General features: G+C 34.7%; 1 protein-coding gene across 14 annotated transcripts in view; it reads left to right on the top strand.

Moving 5' to 3' along the window:
* The window catches only part of RBM26 (RNA binding motif protein 26), an 83078-nt gene that overhangs the window by 49047 nt on the left and 9470 nt on the right, over positions 1-24561 (top strand). For all 14 annotated transcript variants that reach the window (XM_061435180.1, XM_061435179.1, XM_061435178.1 and 11 more), the window contains 7 exons: positions 4809-4934; positions 5283-5357; positions 6292-6459; positions 8087-8191; positions 10365-10565; positions 13701-13787; positions 23210-23323. In XM_061435180.1, the coding sequence (XP_061291164.1) occupies positions 4809-4934; positions 5283-5357; positions 6292-6459; positions 8087-8191; positions 10365-10565; positions 13701-13787; positions 23210-23323 (876 nt within the window). The remainder of the gene's footprint in view (positions 1-4808; positions 4935-5282; positions 5358-6291; positions 6460-8086; positions 8192-10364; positions 10566-13700; positions 13788-23209; positions 23324-24561) is intronic.

Here is a 24561-nt window from a genome sequence, read left to right as displayed (position 1 = left end):
CTAAATTTAGCAGTGTCTGAATATTTACTTTGATTATTTTTATCCTTTTTGATACTAAGTAAGTAAGGAATAACACAACAATATAAGGATCGTTACCCTTAGTATGCATGCATGCATGCATGCTAAGTCGCTTCAGTCGTGTCCAACTCTGTGTGACCCCATAGATGGCAGCCCACCAGGCTCCCCCATCCCTGGGATTCTCCAGGCAAGAGTACTGGAGTGGCTTGCCATTTCCTTCTCCAATGCAGGAAAGTGAAAAGTGAAAGTGAAGTCGCTCAGTTGTGTCCGACTCCTAGCGACCCCATGGACTGCAGCAGTACTAAACAATTCTGGAGAGGTCTACAACCCTGATTATGTTTAGGATCTGTTACGTTAAGACTTGTACTCTAAAATTAAAGTGTACTAATTACCAGTTTTACAAAATATTCTAGTATGTTTTCCTACTTGTTCTCATTATTTTTTAACATGTTTTATATAGCTTTAGATAAAAAGTGTACAGATTTGCAATTGATAGTATAAATTTGCTAATATAGTCAGCATTAATTTATGAAAAATCACTAATGGTAGTGGGCTATTTATGAAAGAAAATTACTCAGCAAAGGTTGTAATGAATCTTCTAAGGAAAGAAATTATTTACCAGTATGTAACTTCCAGGCTTCAGTGAACCTGTTTACAGAATAGCATTTTGTTTTTGCTTATTTGTTATTTCTGTTCCTAGTCAGTAGGGATTTTTGTGTAGTAATCCTTAGAGCTCAGTGATGCAGAGAAGTCTTAGGGAAGAGTAGGAGAATGTTCATCAAATGTTATTTAAATTTTTTAAAAATTGAAGGCAGACAAAAACTCAAACCTTGAATCTAAACAGTAATTTCTGTCATTGTTAAGGCAAATAAGTGCACAAATATAAAATTTTATCCCCTATCTCTTGTAATAGCCAATAAACCCTTTAGTGATTCTTTCTTAATATAAGACTGCATGAGAGAGGGCTAAGAAAGAGGAAACTTAAAACCTGATTTTTGCTGCTACATTAAGATACTGTAGTAGCTGTTAAGTAGGTATTATTTGAATAGAGTGATCAATAAAATGATGCCTGAATGCCTCAGCTTACTATAGAGAGATTCATGCAGAATGAAATTGGCATTTGCTTTAGAAACGTGTGAGAACTAGCTTATTGAGAGTGTGGCTTTGAGTCATCTTATGTTTCTTTTGTGTTTGATTTTAACTTGGCACCAATTATTAAAAAATGATACTTGGATGACTTAATTTGTAATAACCTTCTTTTGCAGTAAGTCATTTTTACAAAATACCTTTTTCCCCATTTTTATCCATGAGAAAAATCTGTTTTTTTTTTTTTTTTAATAAGTACTAATAATAGTCATGGCTTGTAATATTTTATATAGGAAATGAATAAGGAGGTATTAATAGATTATAACCTCTATTTTATTGAAGAATTGGCTTTTATCTTGAAAGTAAGAGGTATTAGTGATGTATATATTTCAACAACAAAGGATATGATACTTTTCAACTCATCTTACGAATTCAACAAAAACTTTGATATCAGACCTGACAAGTGTATTACAAGGAAAATTACAAGCCAATATCTCATGAACGTAAACACAGAAGTCCTAAATACGATTTTAGCAAGTATGCAGTGGGAATAGAAAGAATACACCTTGACCAGGTAGCATTTATTCCAGAAATGCAAGGTTGATTTAACATTTGAAAATCAGTTTATTTCACCATATTAACAAAATAAAAGATTGAGGGAAGGAGTGGGGTAGATATTGAAGGGAGGGGAACTGGACCCCATGTGATTATTTCAGTAGGAAAAAAACATGTGATAAAATTATTTAGTCACATTACACATTTTGGAAATTAGTAATAGAAATTTCTTTAATTTTGACAAAGTTATATCTGCAAAAAAAATGCAAAAAAGCCCTACAGCTAACACTATTTGTTAATGGTGAAATACTGAGTACATTCCCCCAAGGCCAGGAAGAACAAAGGATGTGCACTCTTGTCACTTTTTCCCAGTAGTATAGGGCCTAACCATTATAATAAAGCAGTAAAATAAATGGCATAAATGTTGGAAAGGGAGAAACAGAGCTATGTTTACTCACAGTTGATATGATTATATATGTAGAAAATCCAAAAGGATTCACAAACAACTTGAATTAATAAGTGAATGCAGCAAGGTCACTAGAAATAAAGTCAATATATAAAAATACGGCATATGCAGAAACCCTTTCGAAAATAGAGATGTGGTTGTTTAGGAAGGCTGCTATGTTTTGGTTATATTCTTAGAGCTGTAGCATCATTTTCTGTTGGGTTTCTTACTTCCCTCCACTGGTTTCATTTTTAACAGATTTTCTTCTGTCACAAGTCTATTTTTATCTTTTGAAAAATGCAAGTATTTTTTGTTATTCGAACACTTACTATCTAAACTCTGAAACCAAATAGCTTTAGATAGTGAGCAACATTTGTAACTTCAGATAGCAACATTTGTAACTTCACTGTTTGTAAGACATTCTATTTTCACATTTCTACACCTCTGAAATTGGGCTGTATCTTTAGTTGTTGATGTTTATGGTTATAATTGGCAGCCTTTTCCCTAAGTAGGGTTATATTAAATGACTTCCTAGTCAGTGGTGTCTTAAACTCAGTGAAATACGTTAGCTCATGTTCTGTTTTTACAGAAGGAAGTTCCTGGACAAAACAAGGAAGTGATATAGGAATACAGAAATCTTGTTGTCGGATGATTTTATTAACCCTGAAACAGTACACCTTAGTCTGATGTCTGGTATTAATAACAATACTTTGAAAGGGAGAATTCTCTACTCCTTAAAATTGGAGAAATGCTTAGTTAAATTATATGGATTGCTTTACTTCTGGCTTTCTCATAGCTCTTATGATAGTATACCATTTGAAGGGACAAAATAGTATTGTAATATTGTTTCCAAGTTTATTTGAATATAGAAATCTTTTTGGGTCATAGCTTTTCAACTGTTACAGAACCATCATGATGAAGATGGTTTATGAAACACTCCACCTTTTGCTTCAGCAGATCATCTTGTGTTTCTCCCTTTCGACAGTGTTTGTCTCACCCTTACATTTTCATACAGCTTGACATTGCGTAGTGTAGTAAGGTAGCATGATGAAGTAGTGACAAGTTAGACAGTGAACTAAATCCACGTCCATTTTGTATTTTACTGAGTACAACCATTTCCTATTTGTTAGTGATACCTTGAGTGTTTTCATTACTGAAGAAAATTACCAAATTTTGAACATATCAACTACTGTAAAAATCCTTTATTTTTAAACATCAGTTGTGCTGTATGGAGGTAGTATAATTACAGTATTCTAGATTTTTTTTTTTTCATTTTGAAGCTATGACATTCTTGAATACTTAGAATAGTGATGAGTTGCTTAGCTTTGTGATGTTCCCTAATCTAATTTCATGATAAAATATTAGAAAGTCGTGTCCAGATCTTGTAGTAGTCAGAAAATAGGACTCGTTTTCTCACTGATACTCTTCTACTTACATAGTTCTTCTGACTTCTTTTAGGTCATGACTTGGGAAGCTGTTTTTTCCTCTGGAAAGTTACAGTCTCACACGTTTCATGTTTAGGTTTTACGGCATTCATAGATCTCTTTGAAGGGATCTCTAAACTCCTTCCCAAGAACCAGTAATCAACCACTCTCTGGAACCTACAACTTTCTGTTTCTTTTGGAAGATAAAAAAGGCAGCCTGACGCTTTAATTTTCTTGAATTGATCTTTGTGAGGAAAAGATTGTTCACTCTGATCTACCATCACTTCATTTTAATTTAGTGCAAAAGTGTTTATTGAGTACTTGCTTTGTGTCTGGCGCTGTTCTAGGCACTGAAGATATAGCAGTGAGCCATGTTAAAAAAAAATCCTTACCCTCATGGAATGAATCTTTGTGTTTATGAGGACATTAGACACTATCAGGTTGAACTTTCTTATTTAATGAGCAAAATGAGGCCCAGAAAGGTTCCTGAACTCACCCATGGTTTCATAATTAGTTGGTAGCAAGGTTTAGATACTGGAAGAAGCACAAAGAAGAGAAAGACATGGTTTATGTTTCAGGGCTTTTACAGTAAGGACAGGGAAGAGAGATTGAGAGAGAAATATAAGTTAAAGTATCATCAGGTCATTTTTACTAAATATTTTAATAGGAATATTATTTCATAGAGGAACCTAGGTAGAAGAAATAAGTGATTAAGACTTTGCAGAGATCTTGAATGGTTGTGCTAAACCTGAGCTGAATTAAAGGGAATAAGGTCCCTTAAAGAAAAAAGAGTAATGCTAATGCTGGCAAAGAAATGGAGAAGACAAAGCAATAAGGTTAATGTCAGAAATGTCAATTATAAATGATCGTTTTAAATTATTTTCAGGACATAATTCCTCCTCTGCTGTGCTCTTGTATACAGTTTATCTTTAGTCACTAGGAATACTAGTAATGTGTTCAGCAACTAATATTTTATCAGTGTGACAGTAATACCACCAGTGTTTTATTGATTTGGAGTTTTTATGTGTTTGTTTTTTGCTTTTTTCCTGAAGGTATGTGATATTACTTTAAAATTTTTTCACTGTGTAGCTTATCCCCCACTCATACTCTTCCGTTCAAGATGCTAAATGTGACTTAGTTACTGTTACTATATAAGTACTTTTAGTTCAGTGTGCTAAATTTTGACAGGAGTGCTTTAAAGTTGAGTTTTGAAGGAAATAGGACTCAGGAGATCATGACTACTTGATACATTTTTTGAAAAATTGAATTTGTATTGGTAGGTATTGTCTACATCTACTGGCTTAACAAAAACGGTGTATAATCCAGCTGCTTTGAAGGCTGCACAAAAAACCTTACTTGTTTCCGCTTCTGCAGTTGATAATAATGAAGCACAGAAAAAAAAGCAGGTAAGTATAGTTAGTAGTGTACAGTATTTGCATATAGGGAAGCTTTTTCTGCATGTATGTGTTTTTTCATAAAATAGAGATAAAGGTATATATGTTGGCCGCCACTGAACTTTTGTTTTCCATAGTATATTAGTAAATATTAATTTTCTTCTTGTAATGAAAGGCTGTCCTGATTAATCTTTGAAACTTGCATACTGTTTAAGCTTTACATAGGAAAATTTTGCATTTATTTTTGTTTCTAAGCTTCTTGCCACAATCTCATTTAGAGCACAGTTCTGTTCTTAAGTAATTGTGGGGTTTTTTTGGAAAAGTTAAGTTTTCTAATACTATTTTTGATCACTTCTCTAGGAGGCACTGAAACTTCAGCAAGATGTAAGGAAAAGGAAACAAGAAATTTTAGAAAAGCACATTGAAACACAAAAGGTAAAATAATCAAAGTTAGATTTGTCAGAGGGAACAGTATCTGACTAGGCTAAGAACAATATGCCTGACATAGCAAGAAAGAAGATAAACATGGTAATAGGGAGTAGAAGATGCCAGTTTCGCTCTAGTTATGACATTTAATTAGGTGTCAGTTCTTAATTATGTCTGGTAATAAAAGTTATAACATTTCAAAATATTAAAAATATACAAACTTTTGAACATTTGGTTTAAAATTATGTCTTTTCTGATTTAAATTTGTATATACTTGATAAAAAGACATCACAATGCTTTACACCAAAAACTGAAACCATCTTTACTCAGAGAATCTATAATACTATAGATTATGGTATTATACTATAATACTATAGAATCTATATTGTGTGGTGTCTTCTACTCCTTACCATGTTTATCTTCTTTCTTCTTATCTTTGTCCAGTGTATTGTTCTTAGCCTAGCCAGTTACTGTTCCCTCTAACAAAAGAAAGAAGGTAATTAAATATTCTACTTTTCTAATATCTCATGTGAAGGGAAGCCGTAAACTTTTCCTGTGATCCTTTCTGGGTTGCAGACTGCTTTTGGAGTGTGAATACTTAGACTCAGTAATATCAACAGATGGATTAGAAATTAAAATTATTGCTATTTCAAATTGATGACTTTTCAGGGATTAAATTAAATTTAAAGCTTATAACCATAAGAAATCTATTTTCTAAGAGACTTAAGCAGTACTATAGTTCTTCACAGTGCAAACCAAGATTAAGACTTGAATTGAGAGAGTGTCACCAGTCTGCTGTTCTGCTGTCTTGGTGATTGTAAGCCTTGTCATGAATACATAAGCTATAAGTAGTAGTTATTTATTTTTATATTTACTTTGCTGTGTTTGCTTTCAAGTAGTAGTAGAATTAAGTCTTACATTTTTGTTTTTAAAAATCGGCCAGATGTTAATTTCAAAACTGGAGAAAAACAAAGCAATGAAGTCTGAAGATAAAGCAGAAATAATGAAAACTTTAGAAGTTTTGACTAAAAATATTACCAAGTTGAAAGATGAGGTCAAAGCTGCTTCTCCTGGACGCTGTCTTCCAAAAAGTATAAAAACTAAGACTCAGGTATTTCAGTTTGTGTTGTTATTTATACTGCATATGCATGCAAAAAAAATTAAAACACTGCATTCAGATTCATTCTTTATTTAATATTCTTTGCTACCATTCTCCCCCTTCTCTATTATTAAGTTAATAAATACAAATAAGCAAACTTGATTTCATCTTTTGAATTCTGTACATTGTAGCTAGAAAGTCAATAATTAGGAGAATAGTAACAAATAAAAAAGTAGCTTGAGGACAAAACAATATATGTGCTTGAATGCTTGATAGGAGTTTGAGCTTTATTTTGTAAGTAGTTGGTGGTATAAAATGTTAATGAACAGAAGTAACAATTTGAGTCACTGTTACAGAATGAGCTGATTAAATGGGAGAAAATTCAAGTAGATTAACTGATTAGACATAAGAAATTGAGCAAATTAATTTCAGATGACAGTAAGTGATTTTTAAAAATTCCACGGAGTTACAAATACTTACACTTGGTGTGTGTGTGTGTGTGTGTAATCATGAGTTCATATTGATATTTCTGATTCTAATGTAACACCACAGTGTTCTTTGTTTCTTTCTCTTATGCCTATTTCCCTGTTCCATAATGACAGCTTGTTCCCACTAACATCAATACAGTATATACTTGCACATTCAGATGGTTCCAAAACTGCTAAAATAATACCACTTTCATCAGCTAACTAAATATAAAATTCAGAATTTGTTTGCATTTTTTACAACTTCACAATATACTCCATTTAGAGTATAGAATCAAACTGTGGTATAGGATCACGTTTTTGTTTTTTTCCTTTTATGTGGTTATGTTATTAATTTGATAAAGTTAGGTCTATTTCTATATGTATTCAATTTTGGATTCCTCTCCCCCTTATTCTTGTTGATTTACTTTCTTGTATTTTTATTTTTAAAATGTACTTTATTTCATAATATATGAGGATCTTAGTGTATCTTTAATATAGAAGAATTAATTTCCAGATGATACGAAGGTTACACAGTCCTAATTGATTTGAAGTTATTTCAAATAATCTTTAGCAATTGCATGGTAATAACCATGAAGGAGGCTCCATTGACATAATTCTCTCCTGTTTCACTCTCTCAATTTAATTACCCTAATTTTATTTTCTCAATAAATAAATAATTAACATGATTCAAAAGTTATACTATTAATATATATAAAGGATTATATAGATGATCATTCCTGTTTGATCCCTGGCACTCTGTTCTCCACTCTTCCCTCCCTCTTGGTATGTGTGTGTATGTATGCTTTCTTACGCGAAAGGGTACTATATAGTCCTCATTTGAACCTCAGTTTTTTGTTTTCCTTTTCACGGTTATTTCCTAAAAATTCTTCCATGTAGAAATTTCACTCTGGCTTCCATATGGAAAATGAATTGTAGGGAAATCAGTGAAAGTAGGAACAAGTTAGGAAGCCTTTTGCATTAGTGTAGACCTAGGTGATTGATGGCTTGAATTAGGGTGGTAGGATTGGAGATAGAGAACAAATGTATAGATTAAATAGGAATACTTAAAAAGCATTCCTTATAAAAAATTGTGTGTGTGTGTATGTGTGTATATATATATATATAAATGCAGGATATTATTGTCACTTGAATTACTAATCACTGTTTTCTAGATGCAGAAAGAGTTGCTTGACACAGAACTGGATTTGTATAAGAAGATGCAAGCTGGAGAAGAAGTCACTGAACTTAGGAGAAAGTACACAGAATTACAGCTGGAGGTATGTTTCATCAGTACTACACAGTATGCTGTTATGGTCTTGAATGTTTATTTGAAAAATATTCTCATTCTAATCAGCAGTCTTTGGCAATCTCTGGAAAACATTTTGGAAGTTGATATAAGAAAGAAGGAAGAGGTTAGCAAATTTTTTTAGAACTAATAGAAAAATCTCTTAGTATTTAATGAAAGGTGGCAGCTGGTCTCTCGACTTCTAGTAAATTTTATTCCTTTTCTATTTTTGTTTTTTTCCTGGAACCAAAATCTATTACAGTTTTTTCAGGTGTTCTTATGGAGATGTTCTATGCATATATAGACATGTTACATTGAGTTACTATAAGGATCAGAGTTTCTGTGGTAGAATTAACATCAAAGAACATGTTTACTTAAGTTTTGCCTATAGGTGGTGCTGTGGGTGTTTTTAAAAGAGAAAAAACTAGTTTCTTATAGTTTAGTTATATGATTATTTATATCAGAAAAAGCTAATAAAATTGAACTCTAATACATGATAATTTCTAAAGTGGAAAGATATTTAAAAATCAGAATTACATTTTGATGTAAAGAGACATTTATGTCATTAGTGTAGTTGGTACTTGCCTGTATTTATCATTGTTGCCACAATTAAATTTTTTGTATCTTAGCTTATTGTTTCTGAAAATAATGCTTTTTTCGAAATTTTTTAGCAACTTGATTTTCTTTTTCCAACATCAGTTTAGTTCACTTCAGTTGCTCAGTCATCTCCGGCTCTTTGCAACCCCATGAACCACAGCACACCAGGCCTCCCGTCTATCACCAACTCCAGGAGTCCACCCTGTCCATTGAGTCTGTGATGCCATCCAACCATCTCATCCTCTGTCATCCCCTTCTCCTTCTGCCCTCAATCTTTCCAAGCATCAGGGTCTTTTCAAATGAGTCAGCTCTTCACATCAGGTAGCCAAAGTATTGGAGTTTCAGCTTCAACATCAGTCCTTCCAATGAACACCCAGGACTGATCTCCTTTAGGATGGACTGGTTGGATCTCCAGTCCAGGGGACTCTGAAGAGTCTTCTCCAACACCACAGTTCAAAAACATCAATTCTTCAGCGCTCAGCTTTCTTTATAGTCCAACTCTCACATCCATACATGATTACTGGAAAAACCATAGCCTTAACTAGACAGACCTTTGTTGGCAAAGTAATATCTCTGTTTTTAATATGTTGTCTAGGTTGGTCATAACTTTTTTCCAAGGAGTAAGTGTCTTTTAATTTCATAGCTGCAGTCACCATCTGCAGTGATTTTGGAGCCCCCAAAAATAAAATCAGCCACTGTTCCCCCATCTATTTCCCATGAAGTGATGGGACCGGATGCCATGATCTTTGTTTTCTGAATGTTGAGCTTTTAAGCCAACTTTTTCACTCTCCTCTTTCATTTTCATCAAGAGGCTCTTCTTCACTTTCTGCATACTACAAATCTAATTTAGTACGGGATCCGGGTATTAAAGAGTTTAACATTCAGCAGTCACTGTTCTTATCTCAAGACCCTGTATTGTCTGTCATAGGAAGCCATAGGTTGGAGTCCTAAACCTGCATATATTTTACTTTGGAAAATTAAATGGTTGTCTGTGTGTCCTAAGATAACAAGTTTTGAAAAACATAAGTTTCTTTTATGTTAACGTAGAAATTGTGTTTTAACCTTTCTGGAGATTTCATGCTTGTGTTGGTGTGACTTAAAAAAAAAATATCATTTAAAAAAATTTGGCCTATAATTTTAGTAAATAAATAATAGTGTAAATGTACTTATTATATATATATATATATATATATATAGGTATTTTGTATCTCTATGTTTAACTTCTGAAGTAATATTCAACACTGCATTATTTGAAACTCAAGAATGGCTGGCCTTTTTGTGATATAGTTTGATGTCTTGGAAAGTAAAGACTTAGTAGAAAAGGTGTATTTAATAATTTTACAACGTTGCTTAAATTAATGTTATTTTGTTTTCTGAATTCATTAGCTCAATTTCCTTTCACTTTAAAAACTAAAACTCTAGCTTGAATTATTAAATGCTTCTGTAGGGCATTCTTTGAATATGATATTCAGTTGTATGACTGATGTCAGATGTGTGACTCATCTGAGTATAACACTTGGCTTGTGTTCGTAATGTGCTGTTTAACCTGTTTGTCTAATCTCTTCTAGGCTGCAAAGCGAGGGATTCTTTCATCTGGTCGTGGTAGAGGAGTTCATTCAAGAGGTCGAGGTGCAGCTCACGGCCGAGGCAGGGGTCGAGGCCGAGGTCGAGGTGTGCCTGGTCATGCTGTGGTGGATCACCGTCCCAGGGCATTGGAGATTTCTGCATTTACAGAGAGTGATAGAGAAGATCTTCTTCCTCACTTTGCGGTACTTTCTTATTGTCCAACGAAACAAATACTGATACATTGTTGGGGGTAATGGATGTTAAAGGAGAAAATATGAAAATGAAATGAGTAATTTAAACCCATTAATCTCACCAAAGTGTTTGATTAATCTATAATAATCTTTTAATTATTTAAGAAGCAAATTGTAGGAGTTTTCTGTTTAATCATTGTCTGAAAGAAATGTTACTTTTCTTACACTTAGTAGGCCTTCAGATATTACGACAGGAATGATTTAAACATTGATTCAGAGAGGGAAGTCCTAGAGTTTAGTTTCATTTGATATTTACTTTTAGAAAAAATTGAGCATGTTGCTTGGGCCATTCAGATTTTTAAAAGTTAAGGTGGAATTTTATTCATTAACACTCTATTCTTGATCTAGCTAACCTAGAAATGAAACAAGACAAAATTTTGGAATAAGATCTTGAAGTTGCCTTAATTGATACCAGGGTATAGTTAGAGTCAGTCTAATGGTAATAGAGTGATGTATGAGGAAGGCAAATAAGAGTCTAGTCCCTGTTAATCCATTATTTTACGTGGATATCCTGGAATATGTTGGGCTCATGTGCAGAATGGAGATTATGTCTGCCTAAAGGCCTTTTTAACTTACATGTTGTGATTCTTAGTGGTATCATAAAAGTTAGTTACTAAGCATCAGTCTTGCCTGCAGCATTAGAGTAATTGCTCTAGATAAAGTATATAAAGTAAATAACCAGTTCTTTACCCTAGAGGATTTTACATATAATGGTTTAACACAAACCAGTTAAAGAAAACTACAAATAATTTATAATCAAGTTAAATTTATTAAAAACTATAACTGCTTCAGTAGCTTAGAGAACTTTTTTTCACACAGGCATATGATGGTAAATGAACAGTAAAGTTTCATGAGGTAGTAAAACTGGAACTTGGGTCTTGAAGGATGGGTAAGCTTGTAGATAGGTACACAGGTAGTTGAACCTTTTGAATGTTCAGATTTAAATGTTCACAGTTATATTCCAGGCTGTTAACTGTAGTTACAGATGTGAAACTATAGTTTTTTAGGATATCAAGAGGTATTGAAAGAAATAGTGTATGTTTAAGAAATAACTAAGATGATTAATATTTAACGGTGTTGGGTCCGGAATATCTTATGCTTTATGACTTTAAAGGAATACAGAAAGGAATCAGAAAGTTTTTTCTGGCTTGGAGATACTGTAGCCCAATACTTAACCTACTATATACCCTGTTTCTGTACCTTCCCAAGGGGAAGAAGATCCAGATAAACTTAAGTGTATTACATATAGTTATATAGCTAATCAGGAAATTATTAAAGAATATGCTAAAATAATTTAGACAGACAAGGTGAGTTTAGGAACGTGTTTTGATAAGACTAAAACGGTTTTGGTTTTAGAAACATTAAAGTGAAAGAAAGTGAAAGTCACTCAGTCGTGTTGGATTCTTTGCTACCCCATGGAGTATACAGTCCATGGAATTCTCCAGACCAGAATACTGAAGTGGATAGCCTTTCCCTTCTCCAAGGGATCTTCCCAACCCAGAGACAGAACCCAGGTCTCCCACATTACGGGCAGATTCTTTACCAGCTGAGCCACAAGGGAATCCCCAGAATACTAGAATGGGTAGCCTCTCCCTTCTTCGAGGGGGTCTTCCTGACCCAGGAATTGAACTGGGGTTTCCTGCATTACAGGTGGGTTCTTAACCAACTGAGCTATGAGGGAAGCTTAGAAAAGCTTAGAAACATTCAGAGCCTCTAAATGGATATTCATTCTTGCATGAGTTTGGAGATTCAAATTCTACTCAGTTAGTAGTGTTTAATGAACATTTAAAAATTTTCAGTCTTTAAATAAGATAGCTTCTCTATCTCAACCTGTGACTTGACAGGTATCAGAAAAAACCTATAGTACTAAACATTGTTACAAATTATGATTAATGAAATGCTTTAATTTATGCACTGGAACTAGTATAGTAATAAAACGTTACAGCTAAAACTTACAGAGCACTTATTTTGTGGCTGGTTTTATTCTGAATGCTTTATATAACTCACCATATTATGAGTTATTTTGACACCTCTCTGAGGTAGGTACCTTTATTGTGCTTATTGTAGAGATTGGGAAAATGAAACATGAAGAGATTAAGGAACTTGTTCAAGTATACACAGCTAACACTAACAGAGCTGGGGTCTGACTGATTCTGTGGTCCATTTTCTTTACTATGCCCTAGAGAATTTTTCTTTGTGTAGTGTGTGCATTTAATGAGATTGTGGTTTTAATTTTATTTGAGGGTAAGAAAGAAGGATGATATTAGTAATGATATATAAGGGACTGAAGTTTTATGTGATAAAGGTGCTGTTTTCTGCTCTTTGCAGAAAGATCTTCCTATACATGGAAAAAATAAAATCCAGCACACCCAAAGCAAGCATAATTTAATATGCTTAGCTTGTAAATGTCCTCAAAGAATGTGTTCTAGAGGAGTGTAGAGTAAGAGTAAACAGCAGTCAGATAAACTTTGGAATTGAAAGACTTGGACTCTCATCCTGGTAATTAACTTAGTTACTTTGGAAAAATTACTTAAATCCTCTGACTCTTCCTCCCCTGCCCCCCAGCTTTAAATTGGGAATCAAAAAAACTCAAAGAATATTCTGAGGATAATGATCTGCTTTAGAAAGGATTTAGCATTTTCTGGAATTAGAATAATGAGCATAAAAGAAATGGCAATAAAGAAACTCAGTCTTTGACCAATGTTTCCATTATTTAAAGAACAGTTCAATTGAAGGGATGGGATATAGGTATACTTATAGCTGATTGACTTTGCTGTATAGTAGAAACTAATACAACATTGTAAAGCAACTATACTCCAATAAAAATTTAAAAAATAAAGAATAGTTCAGTCAAGTTTCCCTAATTCTAGAAAGTATAGAATTATAAAACAATATTTGAAAATAAGACTACCCTTTATCTTACAATATCAAGTACTAAAATGAATTACTAATAGTTTTTTTTCTTATCACCCTGAATTGTTATGTATTCTGGGCTATATTTGTTGGCATTTTAATATTTTAAAACCATTAGCATTTTGGATGTTTCAAAATATTTATTTGGAGGAAATACTTTTTTTTAATTTAAAGCAATATGGTGAAATTGAAGATTGTCAGATCGATGACTCTTCACTTCATGCAGTAATTACATTCAAGACACGAGCAGAAGCTGAAGCAGTAAGTATTACAAATAATCTAATTTATTGAAATTCAGATTTAAATGTTTTATAATAAGTTTTAATATAAGTGGTTTTTTTTTTTTTTTTGCTTAACTACAGTTTGACAAGACATAGGACATATGAAGTGGAATTCATGGCCACAAAGAATGTCCTAAAGCAGTTAGGCAGTTTTGATATATAACATGGAATTGTTAGAATAGCTAGTCACCAAGTTGAATGACAAGTTGTACTGTCTTGAGACTTCAGGAATTCTTCCATTCTTTTTAACACCAGTAGGGCCCCTTCACTTTCTCCCTTTCTCAGCTGGCCCAAAACAAGTCTGTTTTGGCAGAAGGAGTGGTGAAGTGTAAGGTAGAAGCAGAAATAATAATCCTGATGGCTACTCTTCTTAATCATCCCTCATCTGCTGCTTTTTAGACTCAGTTGGCTGAACCATGCAGTGTCCCTAGCTCAGGATATCTTCATCTAGGCCTCTACAGCTTTTTACCAAGACATGAATATATAGTGCTAGCCTTTAGAGTCCTTTCAGTGTTCAGTTCAGTTCAGTCGCTCAGTCGTGTCCGACTCTTTGTGACCCCGTGAATCGCAGCGCACCAGGACTCCCTGTCCATCACCAACTCCCAGAGTTCACCCATCCAGCCATCTCATCCTCTGTCATCCCCTTCTCCTCCTGCCCCCAATCCCTCCCATCATCAGGGTCTTTTCCAGTGAGTCAACTCTTCGCATGAGGTGGTCAAAGTATTGGAGTTTCAGCCTCAGCATCAGTCCTTTAATGAACACCCAGGACTGGTCTCCTTTAGGATGGACTGGTTGGATCTCCTTGCAGTCCAAGGGACTCTCAAGAGTCTTCTCCAGCACCACAGTTCAAAAGCATCAATTCTTCAGCGCTCACCTTTCAGTGTAGTTGTCTTCAAATGTATATCTTGAATTATCTTTCTAAAACATGACCAGAAGTATGTGCAACCTTGTCTTTCTTCTGGATTTAAAAGATTAAAAAAAGAAAAATGAATACGAGGTGTAGGGGATTCATAGTAACGTTTTTAACCCTGTGTGTTCTTTGTTCATGATTGCAGAGAAATAGATGTACCCTTTTGATTTGGGAAAGTGCATTAAGCATTCCAAATAGTTAACCTAATATGAATGGGGAATGGAAGAGTAGAATGGTTTTCAAAAGTTTTGAGATGATTGTGGTCTAAATAAGTTTTGAAAATCTTCTAAATTGATTTACCCTCGTCTAGTAAATATCCCCTGGCAGTGCACTGCTGGGGATTTCCCTGGTATGAGTTGTTCTTGGGACATTGTAGTCTATCATATAAAGACTGTGTGTCTGAGAAGTCTCAGGGAAGTGTTAACTGGGCCCTGGAATAATGGAGTTTCAGAATTAGATTGGTGGGTAGTGGATAGTTTTATAGGAATTTCTTATCCTAGAGTTTTGTTAAGTTTTAAGAAATCTTTTTATTTAAAGGTCTTTTGTGAAAACTAAAGCTAATTCATAATTGATTAAAGTTTAAAACTTTCTTATAAGTTTGTATGTATATGTGTTATATTGAAAAAGAGTTTTGATCTAGTTTTCTCTCAGAGGTATTATAGAGTGTAAGTTAAGAATGAGCTTCCTTTAAATGATGCCTTCAGTGACAATTTTCAAAGTAATGTTGAATAGGTAGATTGAGTACCATCTTTTATGTTCTATTTGTTTTCTGGAAAGTAGTCATGTTATTAAACAATGGTAGTTACATTCAGATGGTTATAGTATTTACCAAATTTGTGAATGTAGTAACTGCTTAAAAAATGTGTATTGTTACTTCTCCCTGTTTATTTACATGACTGAGGGAAAAAAAAACTTTCTGCCTCTTAAGTAAGTTTTGGATGTTTTGCTTTTAATAGGTAAGATCTGTTGACATATGCCATCCTTCTTAGGTTTTGCTTTTTCTCTCTCAGGTGTAAACTTTTTTAATATATATTTTTATACTGTGTATATATTTTCCAAGCAAATAGCAGTCAGTTGAAAGGCCAGGGATTAATGTGTAAAGAGAAATTTTAACAATAAATTATGTGAAGATTGAATAAGTGACAGAACAACTTTGGTTAACTTGGATCTGATGTGAGTTAGGTTGAGCAATTTAAAAATTAGTGTGTTTGACATTGAGTTACCAATATTTAATTTTTTCAAAGAAGGATGCTTAAAAAGTACAAAAAATTACTTGTCCCATCACTCAATTCAGTTCAGTTCAGTTGCTCAGTTGTGTCCGACTCTGCGATCCCATAGACTGCAGCATGCCAGGCCTCTCATCACGATATCATTATATATAATGAAGAAAAATTTAATACCAATATGTGGATGGATAGAACTCAAGCCAAAGGATAGGCTTTCCCAGGAAAATAAATTTGTCCACCTTAATGTTTATTTCCAAATACTTCATTGTTCATAATTTCTGAACCATTGTATTAGATGATTATCTATTTTCTTAAGTCAGTAGATGCATAATATTTTAAAGTAAAAGTACAAGGAATAAGATAATCAAAGACATTCAAATATGACTGAAAAGTAAGAAATTTTCCTCAGAAAAGATACTGAAATATTTTAGCTTTAGGTTGAGTTAACAGAATCATTTTAACTTTAGGTTAAGATGGTTAATGTTTGACTCTGGTTAATTAGACGATGAATCCTGTTGCTTTATTTTCTGTTCTCCGGTTTGTCTGTCACCACCCTCAATGTACTAAAGGTGGATAAGTACCCAAAGAGGACAGAAAAAAGTGACCTCTTCCTATGACTGGTTAGAAAGTTAGTTTTCCTACTCTGAATTGTTCCTATACTTTTGTAAGCAACCAGGATCCGGTTTTAGAATAGGATAGTTAAGTTCCTGTTTTATAAGAGTCAGTCCCAAAGATGACACTCGACAGTCCCAAACTCAAAGAGGTATGAAGCAAAATGAAAGAGACTCTTGTTCTACTGGTAGGTTTTGACACCCATGCCTCAACTCCCAGTAGTTGTGAGGATTCAAAACTTACAAAGTTTACTTAGAACACAGTGCCTGGAACATAGTAAATCATCTTGCATGCATGCTAAGTTGCTTCAGTGATGTCTGACTCTTTGCAATCCTATGAATTGTAGCCGGCCAGGCTCCTCTGTCCATGGGATTCTCCAGAAAAGAATATTGGAGTGGGTTGCCATTCCCTTCTCCAGGGGATCTTCCAGGCCCAGGGATTGAACCCATGTCTCTTGGATTGGCAGGTGGATTCTTTACCACTGTGAGCTTCTCTTTTAGCTTAGTTGGTAAAGAATCCGCCTGCAATGCAGGAGACGCCAGTTCACTACCTGGGAAGCCCAAACCATCTTAGTATTGCTATTGCTAAGTCACTTCAGTCACATCCGACTCTGTGTGACCCCATAGACGGCAGCCCACCAGGCTCCCCCGTCCCTGGGATTCTCCAGGCAAGAACATTGGAGGGGGTTGCCATTTCCTTCTCCAGGGCATGAAAGTGAAAAGTCAAAGTGAATTCGCTCAGTCGTGTCCAACCCTCAGTGACCCCATGGACTGCAGCCTTCCAGGCTCCTCCATACATGGGATTTTCCAGGCAAGAGTACTGGAGTGGAGTGCCATTGCCTTCTCCATCTTGGTGTTAGCTATTATTAATATTTGTGTGTGTCTGTGTGTGAATGAGAATTGATTGTTAATGAAACTGAATAGAAACAAGATAGAAGAAATGATTTCAAAACTCTCATTCTTTAGACCTGAAGATAGAAGCACAAAATTGGATTCATAGAGGATAGTTCAACATCAAGTCAGAAACTGATGGGGCTAACTGAATAAATAGTAAATCTGTGGCAAGAACTAAGTGTATAAGTGGATTCAGTCAAGAGAAATCAAATCGTGTTTTTAACAGTCTGTGTGTTCTTACTGATTTACTTAATAGTTAAGTATTGCTATATGATGAACACTGCTATGAGAATGAGTAAATCTAAGTCTGAAGCTTGCGAGAAAGTGGCCATGTAACTTGAACTTAAAGCTAAAGAAATAGAAGTCTTTCTCTATAAATTCTGAAAATCAGATTTTACATGTTTTGAGTTTTGGTGGTTCTTTAATGTAACTCCTGCCTAAACATTATATACTGTGGTTATTAACAAACATTAATAAACTTGGCTTTAACTTTATTTTATAGATAGTTTTACCATTATGATTACTAAAAAAGAAAGATATACTGGGATTATAGCTCTAGCTCTTCTGACTTAGGTCCGTTTTTCCCACAGTGTTTTTGCAGAACATTGGTTTTATAAGAGCTCTAACAAAGGATTTTCTTGTCAGTAAGTTTGTGAAGAGCTGCATTTTGTATGTTCAGTTTAGATATATAATCTAAATAACTTGCAAGGCAAAAGGCAAACACTCCTTGCTTATTCCAATGTCGGGAGCCAGCGTGAGGACCTCTGCCCGTGGCAAAGGTCATGAGGAAGGAGGCTCGACATACGCAAAGGTGGGATCGAGCCTCAGGAGTCCCCCTGGAAATTCTCGAGCATCTACCCCCAAAACCAGAGTCTGCCTACTTTACTACTTTGTGCTCTCACCTACACCTCTGACTTTACGCGGGGCTGTCCCCCACCACCTCTTTCGGAGAAAGAGTTAACTTAGAGCTCCAGTTAAAAATAATTCCTGGGCGTGATAGGAGTGTTTCAACCTACAAACTCCTCTGAAGGTTCTCTAGCCCACCTGACAGGCTTGTCCGGCCACATGTGATTGTTCACAGCCTCTCAACCGTGAGAGGCACGAGATGTTTTAAACCTTCTAAAAACAGGTTCTTTAGAGAAGTTAAAAAACTATTAGTATAGTATAGTGGGCTGATTAGAAATTGTATTGGTGAAGAGTTTTTCATTTGTTGAGCCAATGTTTACGGCTATATCTCCATATCTCTTGTCCCTTATACACATTAATGAATATAACTAACATATAAGAGAAATAAGTATTAACCTTTGATATTAATCACGTTGAACCTTAGGCTAAGTAAATTCTTTTCTTAATTAAAACCCACTACACCCCCACCCTATAGGAATGTAACTTTATCTGGTACCTTCAGAAGGTGGCGTCTGTTTTAAAAATAATCACCCCTGGAGAAATAAGTGTTCTAGTTGACTGACCGCTGTCACAAGGAGAGGGTCATAAATTGTCAGCAGGCCCCCTGGCCAAAAGATGATGTAACACCCCTAAGACCTCTGTATACATTTGTATGAAACACCTGACTTTAATAAAAGTCAGGACTGCTGACCCCGCGTGACTTTTGTATAACATCTCAGTGTATAAAAACAGACCCTGGAAAAATAAAAAATGGGATAAGTTCCTCAAAAGACTGGTCTCCCCATGTCGTTCTTTCTCTCACCTTCTGGCTGAATCCCCATCTAGAACGTGGAGGCTCGTCAAGCCTACTAATTATGCCTGGGCTTCCAAGATCTGACTGGGGAGGCCTTAGTGTCTCCTCTCCTTCGGGAGAACGGGAGGACGCCTGTGGCCTATGTAGGTGATGTAAATTCCTTGTCTTGGAATTTTACTAGCTTTCCACGTAAACCAAGTTATTCAGCCTCTTTTCTCCACTGAATTTTCCTACTGAGCTATCCTCATTCTATTACTCTTTATATCTCTAATTAATATTTAATTAAAGCTATCGTATCCTGATTGCCGAAGCCGTCTCTCCTTCGAATTTCCCTGGATCCACCAGGGCTGGACCCCGACACAGTCTTTTCCAAATGTTGTTTCTAGAATCATTTTCTATGTAAGATACAGAGCCTACCTCATAACTACTTTTCATACTTTTTTTCTTCCTTCATTTGTCAAATCTTCAAGCTTTTTCTTTTTTCCCTTTCTGTCATATGTTTGCCTGCTCGCCTTACTTATAATTTGGTGCAAACTTCGAATGATGCTGTGTAAGACTAAATAGGCAAAATCCTAGAGCAAGCTTATGAATAAAATGCTTCAGCACTTAAACAGACTTTTCATTTATACTTCAAAGCATAGAAATTAGAGAAAATTGTAAAATGAACGCCCACAAATTCCTCATTGAGCTTCAGCAATTATCCACTTATGGCCAATCTTTTTTTGTCTATATTCCACCCACTACAACACTCTACCTCCTTGTTTTGGAGCCATTCCCAGTCATACCATTTCAGCTGTAAGCCTTTCAGTGTGTCTCTTTCAATATTAGAGGCCAAATAAAATAAAACAATACTATTATTATACCTAAAAATTATTATTATTCCTTAAATATTATTAAATTCCCAGTCAGAGTTTACATTTCCCTGATTTTCTTACAAATATTTTACTTTCTTCCTTTAGGGATCCATAATAAATGCATATTTTGATTTAGCTTGATTGATATTATACAATTATAAATTCATAGATTTAAACATTTCATGGGTATTGATCCATTGTTCTCAGTTACTGATGTGTCCTGGCTTTGGCTAGTGGCTACTATATAGGTTTGTTGTGAGTTGTTTTGACAGGACTCTAATGGGTTATGATATTTTCTTTCTTTCTGGTATGAAAAGGTGTTCCAGGTTCATCTTACGCATTTTCTCTTCCAGACCATGAACTGGCCATTTCTCTAAGGAGCTCTGGTTCTTATTACTGGGAAAGGTATTTAAAGACCATAGTCTGAGTACTAAGCATGCTCATTACTACTGAGTATGTTAATTATAACAATTTTTTTCAGAGGTCAGAGCTGGGGGTGGGGGAAAAAAATGCATTCATATACAGATGTGCACATATACATATACATGTATAGCACATATATACACACGTATAAAGAAAATAAATTGAAGGCTCCTGATATTTCCCATATAATTCTGTACTGTGTGGTTTTTATACACACACACATATACAGGTATGCCCTGTTTTACTGTGCTCTACTTTATTGCAGTTTGCAGATATTATTGTTCGTTTGACAGATTGAAGGTTTGTGGCAGTGCTTCTTTATGCTGATCTGTCGCCACCATTTCCCAACAGCATTTGCTCACTGTATGTCTCTCTATCACACTTTGGTAATTTCTGCAATATTCCGAACTTTCTCATTATTATTATTATATTTGTTCTGGTGACCACAGAACAAATGGTGGTTGTTTGGGAGCACCATAAACTGTGCCCATATAAAATAGCAGATTCAGTCAATAAATGTGTTCTGACTGCCCTGTCAAGCAGCCATTCTGTATCTCGCCCTCTTCTCGGGCCTCCTTGCTCCCTGAGACAAAATAACCTTGGAATGAGGCCAGTTGATAACCCTACAGTGGCCTCTAAGCATACAAGTGAAAGGAAGAGTCTCACGTTGCTCACTTTAAGTCAAAGGCTAGAAAGATTAGGCTTAGTGAGGAAGGTATATCAGAAGCTGAGCTAGGACAAAAACGAGGCCTCCTGTGCCAGTTATTCAAGGTGTGAACACAAAGGAAAAGTTCTTGAAGGAAATTGAAAGTGCTACTCTAGTAAACACAAGAATGAAAAGAAAGTGAAACAGCCTTACCGCTGATGTGGAGAAAGTTTAGTGGTCTGGAGAGGACATCAATCCAGCCACAGTATCCTCATAAAGAAAGAAAGTGAAGTCGCTCAGTCATGTCTAATCCAGAGCAATGCCCTGTCTGTTTTCAATATTGTGAGGGCTGAGAGAGATGAGGAAGCTTCAGAGGAAAAGTTTGAAGCTAGCAGGGATTGGTTCATGAGGTTTAAGGAAAGAATCTATCTCCATAATATAAAAATGCAAGTGCCAATACAGAAGCTGCTGTGAGTTATTGGTAAAATAATTAATGAAGATGGCTACTGTAAACAAATTTTCAGTGTAGATGAAACAGCCTTATATTGAAAGAAAATGCCGTCTAGGATATTCATAGCTAGAGAAAAGTCATGGCCTGACTTCAAAGCTTCAAAGGTCAGGTGACTTTTGTTTGGGGCTCACGCAACTGATGCCTTGAAGCTGAAACCAGAACTCACTTAGCATTCCAAAAATCCCAGGCTACTTAGATTTATGCTAATTTTACTCTGCCTTATAATGTGTAAATTTTGAGTAGGGAATGGCAACCCTCTCCGGTATTCTTGCCTGGGGAATCCCATCGACAGAGGAGCTTGGAGGGCTGCAGTCCATGGGGTCTCACAGAGTCAGACACAACTGAGACCAACGCATACGCATAACGGGTAAATTGAACAACAAAGCCTGGATGACAGCACCCAGTAAATAATTTTAAAACTAAAACTTTAGAGAGTTGTAGATTCACCTTGTGCATTTGAAGTACGTATTGAATATAGAGATGTGCAAAATTAGATCATAAGAAATTTTTGAAGAACTTACTATAGATGACATCACTAACATCACTAACATTTTCTTTAGCTGGATGAAAACATGAATTTTATGAGTAGACATTTTGTGTGAGATAGTTGGAATTCCTTGCAGGAATGTGCTTTTATGTAATATTTACAGCCTCAAAAACTTAATTTGTTTCTGGACTTAAATATTATATATAAATACTTAAAATTTCTTTAGTTATATGACATGATGGGGTCATGGACTAAAAATTTCTGAGCTACATTTTAATAGGCATGAAATCTTTTAAAGTAACCATAAATTTATATGTGTAGATTTAAAAGTTTTACCTGGGGACTTTATATCATACTACTCGTGGTCAGATGTCATTAAACATGTAATTGTTTCTACATTTCACATTATGCTGTACTTTGAGGTTTTGCTGTAAATCTTTGGTGACAGTTATTTTGGTTTGTTGCTAATGTTGATTTATATTAGTTCACATTACTTTAATTTGAAAGCACTCTTTCTGAACCAGCCATTTAATGTAGCAAGTATTTAGGCTTGACTGTTTACTCAGTTTTCATTATATGCAACTCTGAAAGCTTTGTAGGGAAGTTCTTTAGTTTTCAATAGAAAAGCTCAGTTTTTTTTCTTCATTGAGATATTTGTATTTTGTATTAGTGATGGATCAGGCATTTTATGGTATTTGTGATTATTTGATGTAATTTAAGTATAAATACACATGCAAAATTATCCTTAAATTTATTAGAGGTTTCTAGTTTCTAGTTACTGTATGAGTCATTTGTGAATTAATAAGAATTAAAATACAAAACCAGAATCTTGAAGTGCTTTGCAGTTATTGCCCTGAGTAGCAGTTATCATTTTACTGTAGACTTGGAGACATAGTTCTTCTAGTCACATATTGGCCAGTAGTGAAATAGCTCTACTTAAATCACTAGGCTGACTTTAGAAATAAATAACAATATAAAGTAAATTATAAACTGCAATAATAAATAGTAAATAGAGAAATAAACCACAAAGCAAAAATAGACAACTGTCTTCACTTGTATTTAATATTAGGTACTATAACATTTCATTGTTTTCTTCATAAATTATTAATGTTCTGTATTCCAATGTTTTTCGTTGTTTTAGGCTGCAGTTCATGGAGCTCGTTTCAAAGGGCAGGATCTAAAGCTGGCATGGAATAAGCCAATAACTAATATTTCAGCTGTCGAAACAGAAGAAGTTGAACCTGATGAAGAGGAAGTATGTTTTTTTTTTTTTTCATTTGCTTTTACCCTTAAATGTTTATTTTTATATAAAATATGATCTATGGCTGTGATTTTAACATAAAGCTTTTATTCCTGAGCTACTTTCCAGGCAGGGGATAGCAGATAAAATGCAGATGATTAAATTTTATGTATTAACGATAACTGTGGATTTCTAATCCAAAAAGAATATCTGAAAATCATATATATACTCAGTTTTCATTTATTCTTAGAAGACAATAATTGCTCATTAGATTTTTATCCACAGGAAGTCTTGTGATATTTTAAGTTTTAGAGTATATATTTACTTAATTACTTTATTGACATTTCAGGTTTTAATTCATATCATTTTAGTTCATTAGAATGAATGCCTGCTATATGGTAGATACTGCAATAGGCAGAAAAATGAATAAGACACGGTCCCTATCATCAAGGAGCAATACAATCTGGAAAAGAAGGTGGTGATAGACACAAGAAACTAATTATAATAAAAGGCAGATTGATATGGTGAATAAAGATTTGAACAATATGCTGTGGGTACGCAGAGGAAGGAATGATTGTTTCTTTCCAGAAGAATCTTGAAGGAGGTGGTAGCAGTGTAGCTGAACCCCAAGTGATAAAAAAAAAGCTTTTCATAACCAAGAACTTGGACTGGTAATAGTTAGAGAGGCATTATAATTGGCAGAGATATAGGTGTGGAATAGTATATTTTTTCTTGCATAACAGCAGTTGGTCTTATGGCTGAGAGGGGGGAGCATAAAGACCACTGAAGTGGGAGAGCCCTTTGAAACCAAAAATCTAAAATAAGCAACTCTGTTTTGTTTAATCATGAAATAAGCTGTAGGAAAAAAAATTGAGGAAGTTAAGGAATAAAGGTAAGGTGGGAAAACTAAATGGTTCCATGTTTTACCTTGATTAGATTTTCATTATGGCACTTCATTTTGTTTGGAGAGCATTTGAGGCTGTTATACATGTCCATAGTCAAATGCAAGAATAAAATGTGTATTTTGAAACTCATATACATGATTTGTCATTTTATATTTTAGATTATACCTTTGTCCTTCCATGAGTTTGAATTGAATGGGGAGAAAAGCAGGAGAGCTCCTGGTATTAGGTATTTTGAAAAGTTTGAAAAGTAGTCTGAGAAGCTTTTATGAAGGGAATGGGGAAAAGAAAAGAATGCTGTAAAAGAAAATGTTTGTTACATACAGCAGAAAAGAAATATAAGTATTGATA

The sequence above is a fragment of the Bos javanicus genome, chromosome 12 (assembly GCF_032452875.1).
Source record: "Bos javanicus breed banteng chromosome 12, ARS-OSU_banteng_1.0, whole genome shotgun sequence".
Lineage (NCBI taxonomy): Eukaryota > Metazoa > Chordata > Mammalia > Artiodactyla > Bovidae > Bos > Bos javanicus.
This window is presented reverse-complemented; position numbering and strand designations above follow the sequence as displayed.